Source organism: Aricia agestis, chromosome 8 (assembly GCF_905147365.1).
Source record: "Aricia agestis chromosome 8, ilAriAges1.1, whole genome shotgun sequence".
Lineage (NCBI taxonomy): Eukaryota > Metazoa > Arthropoda > Insecta > Lepidoptera > Lycaenidae > Aricia > Aricia agestis.
The window spans coordinates 9,792,834-9,807,838 of NC_056413.1; the positions used below are offsets into that span (position 1 = coordinate 9,792,834).

The following is a 15,005-nucleotide window of genomic DNA, read 5'->3' on the forward strand; positions in this document are numbered from 1 at the left end:
TGCCATGGCCAAGATCTTTGCTTAGTTAATCTTTGAAAACGAATTTAGTTCAACTGTATTTATCCTAACTCGCAATAAGAGGAGAGTAACTTAAGTACAAGTTAAAGTATAATGTTCAACTTTTATGACGATGTTTACGATTGTCTGAGCTACAGTTTTTAAAATTTTACGATGGTTTAATTTAGTTTACCCAGAATCATCAGGGTTTGACGATGATGTTTCAACACTTATGATGCAGGAAAATCAAAATAAATTGAAATTCCCTAGTAGCAAAGAGGTAATATCAGAGACCTTTGCAATGATGCTATAAAAAGGAAGTTAGCTCTATTTGCGTGGCGACTGGGGAGAATACCACGGCTTGGCAAAAACTGACGCGAAATAAGGCTCACGTTGTGAGTGACATTACCTGAAGTCTGTTAGGATTGATTAGGTATTCAGAATCAAGCACCTGAACTATTAAAATTTTCATTCAAATCAAAAAAGTCTAAAAAAAATCAAGCACGAATATTATGTTACAAGTAGCTATCTAATTACATAAAACATTTCCGCGTTTACCTAAACTCGCTAGGTATACTTTTTTACGTTAATTGGAGCCAGTGAAATGTGTGCTATTCTCGAGTAATAGAAATAGATAAACGACGGTGGTTAGGCTTATAAATACCGCTGTTGACACGAAGCTGGTGCTATAAATAGGATGAACCCTGCAGCTAATGCTGTAAGGCTGGACCGTTAGCGCTGGAACCGGCCGCTGGCGCCAGCCGTCGGTTTGCCGTGTATCGACCCTTCTCTTTTCCTTTTTTCGATTGCATATGATGTATTCACATGCTTTCGTAATGATAAATCATCTCTGGAATGTGTGATTTAGCTTTAAGGAAAATACTCGAGGGCCAAGATAATAATATAATTATTAAAAACAAAGCGTGGAGGAAATTGTTTCAAATTCAAATTTGACATATTTTTAGGATTTCTTCTTCCTTTTTTTCGGGACTCGTACAAAAGAACGATTGGAGCAGCAATGTATCATGTAAATTTTCACAAGAGGTTTTTTAAATTTCCTTCTATGCCCCATTAATTAATTATATTATTAAAAAGTTCAATATTTACAAAGCTCCTTTGTTGCTTGTTACATTCAAAGGTTTCATTCTTTTTATGTCTGGGGAGTGAAGATATTTAAGTATCTTTTTCTATCGTAAGCCCCTCTCAAACCTCGTCGACTCGATAGAGCTCTACATTCTTAAAAGCCTACTAAATCAATTAAAACCAACATGATGATTATTTTAACTTTTTTTGAAACATTTTATCGCCAAACTTCGTATCTATATATCGCGCTGGATCCGTACATGTTTCAAAAATATAGCCTTATATCCACATATCCTTATGCGCGTCAGAGATTGTTTCTCTATGCCAAATTTCATCATAATCAGGGCATTGTTTTAGATGTGTGATCAAAGAGGATGTAAACTACGTAACAGTGAGTATACAACTGACACTTATTTTGCGTCTAGATGTGCACTTTGAGTTGGGGGTTCGCTACAGTAAATTTTTCATTAAACATCTAGTTTTCATACGCATGCATGGGATAGAGTCTCGGTGCGGGAATCGCGCTGTGTTTAGCAAACAAAGAGGCGTTCATCCACAAAAAGTTATTTGACATATTCTACAGCATGCACTCTAAATAGAGTGCTAATTTTTTACTATTATTACTGAAGCATGATGTTTACAGACAAAGTAAAGCTTTGAAAAAAAGAAGAAAGGCGTAAGATGATCTCCCAGTCAGTGCTCAAATGAGATGCAATAAATCTATTAGTTAAGAGTTCACGAGTAATGGAATATTACCGGTTAGTGGTTACCTCGCACCCGACTGACCCAAAAGCATATATAACGGTCTGAATATTCGGCTGAGTGCCTGCCGACTTTCGATTATTTGCCCGGGCAAACACGTTTTGTGCAGTCTTCGTCTCGTTAATCGTTACAGACGCACTTCCTATATACAGCTGCCCCACATTTCTGCGAGGAATTAAAAAATGCACAGTAACTTTAACTGTTCGAAATTTAAAAAATCTTTTTGATTTTTTTACTTCGGCGATGCCAAAGACCAGTATTCTCAGTGGGCACTATGTCGAGTTGATGTCGAGCCATTCGCTCTTTATAAAAAAAAAACTCTGAAATATTTGTATTAAGGTCTTTCTCCACGTTGAACCCTTGTCCATAGTGATGATTGCCACCCTAATGGTAAAATTTTATAAAGCTAATTTGCTTGTATTTGTCATCATTGGCCGATGTAAAGAATATGTCGCATTAGTCCATTGACTTAGGTATAGGTCTTTGCATTAGTCTTTACATATAATATCTGTCGTTAGTGGTACAAAAAGGCGCATATGATTTTGTATGATATTACCGAACTGGATATGTCCGGTTTTTGATATTAAATCAAGAACAAAGGTTGTTATAAGAGATAATAATAAAATAAAGTCTCATTTAGGTAATTTGATATCTATACTAAAATACGAAATAAGTAATTAATCTGTTGGTAAGTAGTTTTAAGTGGCCAGTTTATAAGGTTTCTGTTGCTATTATAGAAGAAGTGACTACTTACATAAATTACGCAATCAATATTAAGATACGATATTTAAGGCAAAGCATAGAGTCGAGAATCAAATAATATTAATTAAAAAATAGAGACTTTAATTTTCCTCGACAAATGGGCTATCTAACACTGAAAGAATCATCAAAATCCGTTGCGTAGTTTTAAAGATTAAAGGGAACAAAGGGACATTCAGAGGGAAAAAGCGACTTTGTTTTATAATATCATGTATAGATTATCTGCTTATGATCATTATTATTCTGTGGATACTCTTTCTCTATTCTCCTGTCTCATATCTGTCAATCATTAATCATTAGTGCTTCGACATTTCTACAATATATTTAAATATACTAAATTAAAAAGTTTGAAAATAGCTTGTAAACTAATGTACTTAGATAAAAAATGAATTGTCAGTCCTTTCGGTACAATCAGGTAAGCGGGAAAATCCAATTAGAAGTTTTATTTTGTATAAAAAGGTTTTCGTTTTTCTGGATAGATTTGGTAGTTCTATTACCTGTTTTTTTTAATATTCCTATCTTTTATCTAAGCTTTATGTTAAGCTAACTAGTTTTTCTTTATGTTTCTTCATAGAGCTATAAGGTTCTATTTTATAATGGACGTTGTAAGTTGTAACTATCACAATAGGAAACTGATATTATAATAGTTACTAGTGGGGCGACACCGTATTAAATATTTTACAATATTGTTTATGACGTGCATATATGCACCAGTCCACGATATATTCACGTGATGTTTGTGACGTGATGTATATAATTTAGGGTACGCAGAATCTAAACTTACATACAATAATATCATATTGTGAATGCGAAAATTGCGGAACATATCGTGGTATTCTTTCCCGGGACAAAAACGAACTCGTTCGAACTCCTCCGAAACGGCTTTACTGATTTATACCAAATTTTATATGCATATTCAGTAGGTCTGAGAATCGGCTACTGACTACTCTTTATATTGATAATTGCATTTGTTGATTAATAAAAGTAATTTATTACATCTCGAGAGTCGAGACTGACGGCGCTCGTTGTTAATTGTGCGACGGGACAGCGATGGACGATGACATGGTGTTATACTTATTTAATCACTTCAATAAAATAATATGGGCGAAATACTGCGAAATATGTGCGATTAGTTTATATATTATGGCAAAACAATATTTGCCGGGACAGCTAGTATATTATACATTTGGCTCTTCTTAAACTCTACTAAGCAAAATACGTCTAATAAGTTAAACAGCGTTTTAAAACAGTAAATTAATATAAAATAGGTAAGTACCTACTATTAGAAGCTTTATAAATAGACTGCTCCTGTATTTGTTAGCAGGATACCAAAGATGGCAAGCATGAAACGAGTTGTCTATCAAGTCCAGAGAAAAAACTATCGTTGGGATCTCTCGTTACTTGGAACATAACTAAGGTCTTAGAAGCATACCCATATATAGATTTAAAGGTATCCCGTCTTCTATTGTTTATTATTCGTATTTAGTAGTTGATTAAAGTCATGAGATAATTAAGATAGAAGGCTTTGGATGCGTGAACGCAAAAAAAAGAAACGGTGGCTTGTACTCTGCGTCCCAGCCTTATTGTGGTCCCAGCTGAAGTTAAAACTTGAACATCTCAGTCACTGCGTTCTACTATTCCTCCGTCTCAGGAATTTTGCTCATCCCAAGCATTTTTCTCATCATCACAACGCCGCTAAAGCAGACATATAAAAAATTCTGCATAAATTAAATAAATGTCTGTGGAAAAGAATTGAACGGATTTGTTTTTTTACTGAATGCAATTATAAAAAAAATGAAACAGCTATTGTGATATTCTGTAGAGCGCCCTGCGGTCGACTCAGGATCAGATGGAGCGGGAGTCGCGTGATGGCGCGCCGATGATGTGCCTGATGCCGGAGGAGCAACACCTGGCTGCAGCCCTGCTGGCCTGGCACCGCTTGGGGCACGAGCGCGCCGACAGCCTGCATGAGTAAGTTGGCCTAAATTTTATGCTTCAAGGTCAAGAAACTAAGTGATTAAAATACGTGTGGCACTCGGGGACTGCCGCGTAGTAGCATAAAGTTGATAAAAATGCTGTGGAATAGCACAGCATTTTTTGTCAACTTTAAATGCAATTATAATTCGCATACGTCTAGTCGCACGCGATTAAAGCGATGAAATAGCGTCCCGCGTCACTGGCGCGTAGGTTTGACCGAAGCTTTACTTTTGACTTTGTGAAAATTGAGCCAACTTCATGAAGTGATTTTACTCTAACATGGTGTTTTATCAGTAAACTGAAGTATTAACGCTTAGTTTCGTTACAAGTTATAATATAGTATTATAAAGTTTGGAGTTTGTATTTATTAGAATTTTTAAAGCTGTAGGACAGTAATAAGGGACAGTTATAGCAGTTGAAAATGATTCGAGCTTACTTCAAGTAAATGATGTGACGGCTTAAACTGCTTATTATGTCACTGATAAAGGATATTTAAAAAAATGTTTTCGTAGTTTCTTGTTATTTTGAACTAAAATTCTCTCAGCGTCCTGTTGACGTTTATTATCTAGAGCTTTAATGTAATTTATTATTATCAGTCGTCAGACAAAATATGTTGCATTGAGTCTTACTCCACTCTAATCAGTTGTGGAAAAACAAGATTTAAGTATTCAATGAGTAGATTCGTTTTTACAAAATATTATTTTTTTGCATCAGACTCCGGCAATCATCGTAGCAAGTTTTATACGTGGGAGAGCCATGCTTCCGCACGAATGGGCCGGCTCGACCGGAGAAATACCACGTTCTCACAGAAAACCGGCGTGAAAGAGCGCTTGCGCTGTGTTTCGCCGAGTGAGTGAGTTTACCGGAGGCCCAATCCCCTACCCTATTCCCTTCCCTACCCTTCCCTATTACCCTATTCCCTCTTAAAAGGCCAGCAACGCACTTGCAGCTCTTCTGATGATGCAAGTGTCCATGGGCGTCGGAAGTTGCTTTCCATCAGGTGACCCGTTTGCTCGTTTGCCCCCTTATTTCATAAAAAAAAAAAAAACAAGTAGCAACCGACGATTAAACGTCAATTGTATATTTGCATAATACATGCGGCAGCTGGCAGACGTTATGTCGAGGAAACAGTGCTATTAGCGAAGAAATGAGGCCAAGCCCTCATACACCTAGCCGGCCATATTACATCGCCTTCGTAGTAATTTTACTAATTAAATACGTCCTTTCCACTACCTATTGCGAATTCGAAATTGAATTTAATAATTTTATACTTTTAACGAGCTTTTGCCCGCGGCTTCGCTCGCGTTAAGAAGTATTATTATATACAAACTTTCATCCCCTATTTGAACCCTTTGGGGTTGGAATTTATCAAAATCCTTTCTTAGCGGATGCCTACGTCATAACATCTACCTGCATGCCAAATTTCAGCCTGATCCGTCCAGTGGTTTGGGCTGTGCGTTGATAGATCACTATGTCAAAAAACCTTTGAGTTTTATATAATATATAGATTCATTTTACGTACCCGAACATTTCAGATACTTACTTAATTTGTTGCGTCGGTACACGCAAAGAGGTCCCTCGTATAATATCGTATGTATAATGTAGGGTACAAGAGTGCACTGTGCATTGTTTTAAGTTTTTGGTCGTCTGCCAACTTTCTTATAGACTTAAGTATTCTGTCATACTTTTGAGGTTTAAATATAATATTTCTCGCCATCGTTTCTAATCTTATAACGGAAAATAAATTGATACGGGCAGCTATTCTCGGATTCCTTAGGAATTCTAGAATTGCTTTGTTTTCAATGTCACGCTATCTTTGTATGTCATGGTTTTTACATTTTTCAGGTTCGTAAAATCAAGCCTGAACGAATATAGAGTAGTCGAGAGTGTTTCGAGTGTAAAAGTTGTGAGCCACAGCGTTTCTAAAATTAGAAGTTGCTTCACGAGCAGTTCGAGCTTCGATGTGAACTCTATCACGGGCCCCGTCGTCAGACTTCCTTTGCAGACCAAAGTTGTGATGCGCGTTGAAAATAATTACCTGTTCGACAAAAAATTCTCGAAAACGAAACAGAAGAGTAAAAAAGATAAATGTGATCCTGAAGATAAACCAAAAAGGATCAAAGCTGAAGTTAAGAAAGAAATTAAGGCTGTATGTATTTCTATTTAACGTACTATCATTAGAGGAATTAGCTTAGAGAGATTTTCATTGAATCTGGTAAGATTATGCTAATGTTAGTCATGAATTGGCGGCTTGGCTTGACATAGCCCGACCAAATTATGTAGGTTTGCAATGTGCCTAATGAATCTATTTCTCATCGTACTTACATAAACATAATATTATATTCGTATGTCTCCATCGAAATCAAAATATTGTTAACCCCTTAAAATTGTAATTAGCAAATTGGCGTTAGCTTATTTTGTTCATATTTTTAGGCTTGCACAGATTTCGGTATTGACAAGGAGCACCTTCCAAAACTAGCGGAATTGGAGGAAATAATTTCAGACCTACGAACCCGAGCTGCAAACCTCTCTAGACGGAAAACAGAAAGACTAGAGTTATTAGAGAGAACTGACGTGGCCTGGAAAGACTTGGAGCATGGTTATGAACGTCGCTTGAAACTGGCCGAAGACAAGGCAAAAGACACAGAAGACCAGGTAGGTAATGAGTTAGTTGTACCATCGAAGAAATTGATTCGTAGGCAGTTGACAGACCTTCGTCATTTGGTCGAATTATGTCAATTCAACGTTAGCCGCGATCTGTCGGATGGGCTTGACAAATTGACATAACGCAATCAAATAACGTAGGTCTGTCATCTTCCTATGAATCAACGTCTCTGATAGTACATCTCTATTTACATAATAAATTTCGTAAGTGTGTTTGTTTGTTTGTCAGTTACTTCTTCATAAGCGTGAAGAAGAAACTGACAGACTGCTGAATCGGTTATGGTATTACTACTCTACGGAGAACAGTTAAGCCTAGGGAGAGGACATATTAATATAGGTCTTGTCATGGCCGGTTGTCCAGGATAGAAAAAACCTACGGAACATCTCTATGTCCATAAACACATAAAACATTAAAGACTTCTTTGAGATTTTTATTCTGTATCTTTTAGTCCTATAATATATTATGATGGTTTTTAAATACATGCACTCAGCACTGGTAAGAATAGTATTTACGTCCCTTTTTAAAGGATTCACTAGTAGTTATATTCCCGTTTTTAGTTTATTTTTTGGGTTAGCTGGAAAAATGCAAAATGGCACAAATATGGCGTACGGTTTGTTACAATGTTTCAGTAATTACTGTTTGCCTTTGTGAGAGAAAATAATGACAATAATACTTACCGCAAAATATGTATTATTTTAATTATAGTTTTACCTTTTAAGTACTCAAAATGACGGTGCACGATGTAGCCAGGTTTGTGCAATTTAGGATACAAAAACAAAAAACATTTACAAACATATTAATAATTAAATTTGGTACTTGATTGTAAAAGTCATCCGAATATTTTTACCATTAACGTAATTATTTAAAAGGTTACTATTTTGAATAACCTAATGCAGATAAAAAGAATACTAGAAGAAAGGAACGACTACAAGGCCAAGTGTAAGACGTTAGTAGACGACCTGAAGCGGCGCAGCGCTGAGGCAGAAACTGTGCGGGAGAAGTTGACGCAAGTGGACAAGGAGGTGTGCGGGCTGGCGTGCGAGAGGCTGCGGCTCAGCGAGCTGGTGACGCAGGACGATGCCGCACTCGCCGCGGAGCACTGCCGGCTGACGCAGATTGATCGGGAACTTGAGGTCTGTGGTTCTCTATCGTCTAATATCAGAGAAGTTGATTCATAGGCAGATGGCGGAGCAACGTAGATTGGCCGCGTTGTGTTAAACCTACGAATAATAAAAACTAAGGAATAGTAACTCCTTCAAAAAATTTGCACCAAGAGGCTACAAAATGAGACCCTATTGTATGTATTCGGTACGCAATTTTGTGTATTTATAGAAGTGACAATTATTGTCAACGTCAACGCCAACGCCAACGTCAACGGCTTTATTTCGTAAATTTGAGTGTCTGCAGTGTTTCGTAGCTATTGTCATATTTTAGTGTGCGAAAAGGAACCAAATTTAAATCGGTTGAAGTATGGGTGTTACGTTTCCTTAGTTTTTATTATTCGTAGTGTATAATCCATCCGACAGATAGGTAATAGCTAACACTAAATTGACATAATCCGACCAAATGTCGCAGGTCCTTCAATTGCCTATTAAACAATTTCTTCGATGGTCCTAGTTTGGACTCGAGGCTCAGCGTTTACAGAGTTGTTAGGGTATCCTACCGGAACACTGTACTCAAAAGTAGTCTTTGTATTAATCTGGAGCCTTGTGTACTACCTGAGTGTACTACCGTGCAAAAATTGATCAAAATCGGCCCGATAGATTTTGAGTGAAGAAGTAAAAACGTACGTATGAACGTATACGAGCAAACGGGTCACCTGATGGAAAGCAACTTCCGTCGCCCATGGACACTCGCAGCATCAGAAGAGCTGCAAGTGCGTTGCCGGCCTTTTAAATGAAAATAGGGTACTAGGGGAGGGAAGGGAAGGGAATAGGGGAGGATAGAGAAGGAAATAGGGTAGGGGATTGGGCCTCCGGTAAACTCACTCACTCGGCGAAACACAGCGCAAGCAACGCCGGTTTTCTGTGAGAACGTGATGAGTGAGAGCCGGCCCAATCGTGCCGAAGCATGGCTCCCACGACATACGTATAAATTTTCACCTTCATAATGACTGTTGATATTGTGATCTTTTATTTGGAGCTCCAACTACGCTAATACAGTACTACGGGAACACTGTTATCTATAATTCATCCATCCACTATTCTCAGTAGGATGTAAATCAACAATTATTACGTCTTATAAAAACGTACGTCTATGAAGTTATAGAAAATGGACAATAATACAGTAATTTAAGTAAAAAAGATACGTTCGTGATCATTATTCGCGTATTTCAGTTCAAGGAGCAAGCAGAGCGTCGAAATATACAATATCTAGAGAGTGAGATCGGCACAGCTCGTGGACTTACTATAGAAGCCGAACGCGCTACTCGCTCTGACATGGCCGGTGTCCAAGAAAATTTGAAACAAATAAGAAATGAAATAAAAAAAGAGGAAAATAAAAATACGCCGTTGAAAGCGGAGGTTTCATATTTTCATTATTATTAGACTGTATTATTATAGCATGCTATTTTTTCCTTTAAAAAAATCATTATTTCAATAACCATTTAGAATAAATAAAAAATTGCAGATTGCTAATTTACAAAAGCAAAAAGCTTCATTGACTTGCGACTTGGATAGTTTTAAAATAAAATGTGACGATGATATGCTCCGAAAAATAGACATACTGAAGTCTAAGAAAAGTGAACTTGCTAGACTGCAAGAAAAGATCATAGATTGTCAATGTAAGCTCCCTATAGATGCGTCGATTGAAGCCAAACGTACACCGTCACTAGCTGCTAATTGGTCCTGTGAAACGGACGGCAATCCGGTACGTACTATTAAACGTTACTTCTTCCAAATTCTCGAGGAATCAAAAGTTCGTTTTAGTTACAAAAAATATAAAGCATTTTTAGCATTCCGTATTACAATGCACTCAGTAACAATCCGTAATAAAGTATTTGTTTGTTCAAAGAAATCCTGTTCGTGCACTTCCATACGGCACCAGCTAATGTCAGATCTCCTAGGAGGTCTATTCAAAGGACTTATGACAGATCTGTCTGCTACGGGATCGCTGATGCCCTGTCAGCTCCTAAAGTGCCTAGACGAGAACCACGATTGGGAACGAGATAGCATTTTGAGGACCAATATTCACAGTTACTGTTCGCAGTTGTTCACTGGCGAACTCAATATTGCCATCGCCACAACCATCGAGAATAATCGTATGAAGGTAACTACTTTTATATTATTATCATTTAGTTCATTTAATAACTATACGTTTATGTCGTAAAAACGATGTGTATACAAGATATGAAATTAAAATATTAAACCCCTAAAGCGTCTCACAGACAGACGCGGCTTGCGGTGGCGGTGGCGGTCAGTGGGATGACTTGGCCGCGTGGCCGCGTGTATCTGTGTCGTTCCTAGAACTCTCAAGTCATCCAACTGACCGCCACCGCCATCGCTACCGCAGGCCGCGTCTGTCTGGGAGACGCTTTAAAAGTATTAATCTAAATAGTTCGCGAAGTTATATTATAACAACATTTATCATTCATCAAACCTTAATATGATAATTTATACAACTATTTGACTTAATTAAAATTTTCTTAGTGGCTTCGATCAGTACCAGTAGATAAAGAAAAAACTGGAGTGACTCAACATGATCCCGATGCTCGAACCAGAAGTCTAGCGGCTGAATTGATGGAGCAAATGCTTAAACGAAAATCTGAAGCTCTACAAATATCATCGCGTGTGCAACCTTGTCAATGTAGAAAAGAGAGTAAAAGAGGTATCTACATAATATAATATTATATAAGTAGTCCATTTTTGTTTTCTACGACTAAGTGATTAAAATAAAAAACTTTGCAGAACGGATTATAAATAACTAAATATGTATGATTAAAAATAATAAATTAAAAGTAGGATTGATGATGTAAGACCTATTTTTCCAATTAATGTACTGTTTATGGAAACCGATGCAATATTTTTATACTCAAAGCTACATTCATGCAATGCTCAGCTTAAGCATTTTATTAATTGTCTATACATATTTGAAATTTTCCAACATCTAATTATCACTCGCGTTAAGTTATTTATTGTCAACTACTTACGTCAACTGCAAACTAAGAAGAATAATATTACATAAATATTGATTCTATTTTTATAGTAGTTATAAGCACAAAGCTACTTACGTAACTTTTAAACATAATGATCAACTTATAAATGACTGAAGTAATATAAATAATTCCAAAGTTAAAAATTAACATTATTTTAAGTTACATTTTGAAATAAGCTTCACAGTCATATGACTCACATTAATTGTTTTATTAATCTTCTAGCTGACGCAGTATTTCCTTTGTTCGTAAAACCACAAACCACCAGAAAAATCAATGATTCCTCAAATCTAAAGAAGACTATAAATGACGTAGCACAGCTGAGACAGCAAGTAGAAATTCTAAAAAAGGTAAACCATGGACTTGGTATTTTTAAACTATGATACAGTATGAGAATCAGTTCTATAAAAAGATTAGTTTAACAGGGTTTCACGTTATAGGAAACAATCGGAAAAGATGATCTAAAGGTTATGGAAGACAAACTTACAAAAATAATACAGCGGGCATCGGTTTGTAATTTAATACAATTACAGTGGTATTCTAAATCTTAAAACTTTTTTATTATGATGTAACTCATTATTTCAGAGGTCAAAATCTAAATCAAAGAATAAAAACAGACAATTTCTTCAAACACATAATATTAATTATGATGACAAGCCGGAAAAAGATGAAAATTTTAAACATGCAAGTAAGGAGGACACAATCGTACTAGAAGAACTTGATTACGTTGACGTAAAAAATAAATTTTCTTCAAAACCCAAAGCGATATGCGTGAAGCAGAAAACAAACAAGAAATTAAAAAACATTGAGCTCCCACCTGCAGTCGGTGTTTATATTTGTGACACTCAACAAGTATCGAACAATACGACAAAATATGTATTTAGACAATCACCTCTACACAAAGGACATAAATCAGACATATTAGGTGTAGGTGCTAAAAAATGCACCTGTGCTTACAAGTCATCCTATCTAGGAGATAAAAACAATACATTGATCAAAGAACAAGCACAAAACAGTTGTCCTAAAGAATGTATATGTATTAATAAAATTCCCTCGAATACGTCCATTAATGAGTTTTTAGATAGTTTGACTAAGACTGAAAGCTATAACGAGAATCTTAAAATATCTCCAGATACTAAGGAGACTAATGAATATGATAGAAAATGCTTTTTAAATAAAGAAGCCTGGCCAACTATTTCAAAATATATGTGTGCCATTAATTTAAATATGGCAAATGAAAATTTTTGCAATATCGAACTTCTGAATTCAAATATAAGCGGATCTCCTAAAAGTAATATAAATAATACTTCATATAGAAGTGAGACTATATTATCGCTGGAAAAATCTGAATTCAATTCAAGTGGAGGAAATAATGATGAAGTAAAGAATGGCTTAAATCGGCATATTATGGCAAATGAATATGGTGCGTTATGTAAAGCATTTAAGTTATAAAATAAAAAAGAAAATTGAACTATTCTAATTTTTGTCTTTTTTAGGTACACCGATCAAAGACTCCGAAGACTTTAAAGAATCAAAAAATGCAATTATATCAGCTGTTGCGAGTACTCCACAAAGTTGTGTTTGCTGTAACGATTTTAATTCAAATGCAGATGAAATCGAAATAAATGCTTTAAATTTGCTTAAAGAGCATATTAAGGACAAAATTAGAGATTTAAAACCAAGCCTGAAACATTCCATCTCAGTCGATGAAGAAAAAATTATCTATAAAAATATTCTTAAAGAAATAAAAAACATTGTAACTGATGATACTTTTGAAGTATTGTGTAAATGCTCTTTTAAAAATCACGAAGGTAGTAGGCAGAGAGCATATAATTTGTTAAAAGAATACTTAAAGATCAAAATTAAAAAAGTACAGTGCTCATGTACCAAAGAATATGATCACTCCGAGAAACTACTGCCAACGATTTTAGATAAGATAACAGAACTTATAGAGAATGATTTTGAACGTTTGAAGATAAAATACCAAGAGAAATGCGTTAATAAGAAAATCATTGAAGGTTTAAAAATAAAAGGGAGTGTATCAGAAAAAATTGATATGAATAAGGACCAATCAGTACTAATTAATAAATTAGGCCAAAAAGACTCCGCGTATGAACAAAGGAAAAACCAAAACGATATTGAGAATATTATGTCAGCAGAAGTATCTCATAATTCACAAAATCAATCTATTGACTCTGAACTATATGGTGAACCAAAAACTTTAAATATCGACAAAAAGCTTTCTTGCCTTTTAAATCCTGATATTTATTTGAACACGAATCAAATAAATGAATACGCCGGAACATTTAACTTACAAAGTAAATCAGAGAGAGATAATAAGTCTGCTCAAGTTTCATTTTTTTTCAACTCTCAAAATAAATCTGCTGATGCCATACAACATTTTGAAAACAATACCATAGACAGAAACATATCTTGTACACTTGGCAATGATGTTTATGTTACTGATTGCAAGTGCCGAAAAAATTTCGAATCAAACTTTGAAGAGACAACCCGTTCAGATACAAGAGTACTTTATTTCGATATCAATGACAACTTCTTTGGATTAAATTAATAATTTGAATATAAATAGATAATAAAAAAGGGGAAATTAATTAAATATTATTTTTTTATAATAATGTAACCAATGATAAACAAATATTAAGTATCACAAGAGTACAGTTTTGTGTAAGTAATTCAAATAACTTCTAAAATCTAAATAATAATTTATTATTTTATTGTTTCACAGTTTCGTCGCAAATTCAAAGTCTCTTTTCTATTTACAAAAGAATTGGATTTGAAGAATATTCTTGTTCTTTTATAATAACTTTCGAAGCACTGTTTTGTTTGAATCTTGGTTCCGTATGGTATTGATTTGTAACTTGTTTTATTTCATTTGTCATAAAATAAATTGTCCGTCACCAGTGTATTATTGTTTTCCTTTTATTTTTTCTTTATTAGACCCTTAATTGGTATCTAGTAGGTACTATCAGTTATAAACGTAGAAAAAATTACGAAACTTGTATTAAATTGGTGTAGTGTCGTAAACTAGTAGTAAAGTTGAAAAAGCGCCCAAGTGTGAGTTGGATTCGCCCATGGAGGGTTCCGCAGCAGCAATAAGGTTTATCTTTTTTAAATTAAAAGGTTTTTGATTTATTTTTATATTTAAAATAAAGTTAAAATAAGGTTTACTATTTATGACTTATAAAAATAACTTCTTGCTAGATCTTCTCGTTCAAACCAATTTTCAACGTACATCATATATTTTTTTTACATTTATCATGCTCCTACTTTAGAAGTTAGGGGGGGGGGGGGGGGGTACACACATTTTACCACTTTGGAAGAGTCACTCTCACAAACTATTCAGGTTAGAAAAAAGTGATGTTAGAAACCTCAATATGATTTTTGAAGACCTATTCATAGATTCCCCACATGCATAGGATAGATGAATGCGGCTTACAGATTACATCTACTTACCAAGTTTCAATAGTATAGCTTTAATAGTTTCGGAGAAAAGTGGATGTGACATACGGACGGACAGACAGACAGACAGACTGACAGACATTACGAATTTATAAGGGTTACGTTTTTTGCCATAAATTTGGCTACGGAACA

The 15,005-nt window shown here is 35.3% G+C and overlaps 1 protein-coding gene across 1 annotated transcript; it reads left to right on the top strand.

Moving 5' to 3' along the window:
- The first annotated feature begins 2,960 nt into the window (after window positions 1–2,960).
- LOC121729537 lies at window positions 2,961–13,965 on the top strand. Its single transcript, XM_042118077.1, has 14 exons — window positions 2,961–3,016; window positions 3,923–4,051; window positions 4,424–4,572; window positions 6,424–6,727; window positions 7,012–7,233; window positions 8,140–8,376; window positions 9,580–9,765; window positions 9,872–10,111; window positions 10,256–10,510; window positions 10,891–11,068; window positions 11,619–11,743; window positions 11,834–11,902; window positions 11,979–12,816; window positions 12,890–13,965. Exons 1-14 carry the CDS (start codon window positions 2,987–2,989, stop codon window positions 13,963–13,965), a joined length of 4,038 nt encoding a protein of 1,345 aa, XP_041974011.1. The 5' UTR covers window positions 2,961–2,986.
- Window positions 13,966–15,005: the final 1,040 nt, after the last annotated feature.

Coding starts and splice junctions, on each gene's coding strand:
- LOC121729537 (XM_042118077.1), top strand. CDS start 2,987: ATGAATTGTCAGTCCTTTCGGTACAATCAG. Junction 3,017..3,922: donor AGTCCTTTCGGTACAATCAG/GTAAGCGGGAAA, acceptor TGTATTTGTTAG/CAGGATACCAAAGATGGCAA. Junction 11,903..11,978: donor AAATAATACAGCGGGCATCG/GTTTGTAATTTA, acceptor TCATTATTTCAG/AGGTCAAAATCTAAATCAAA.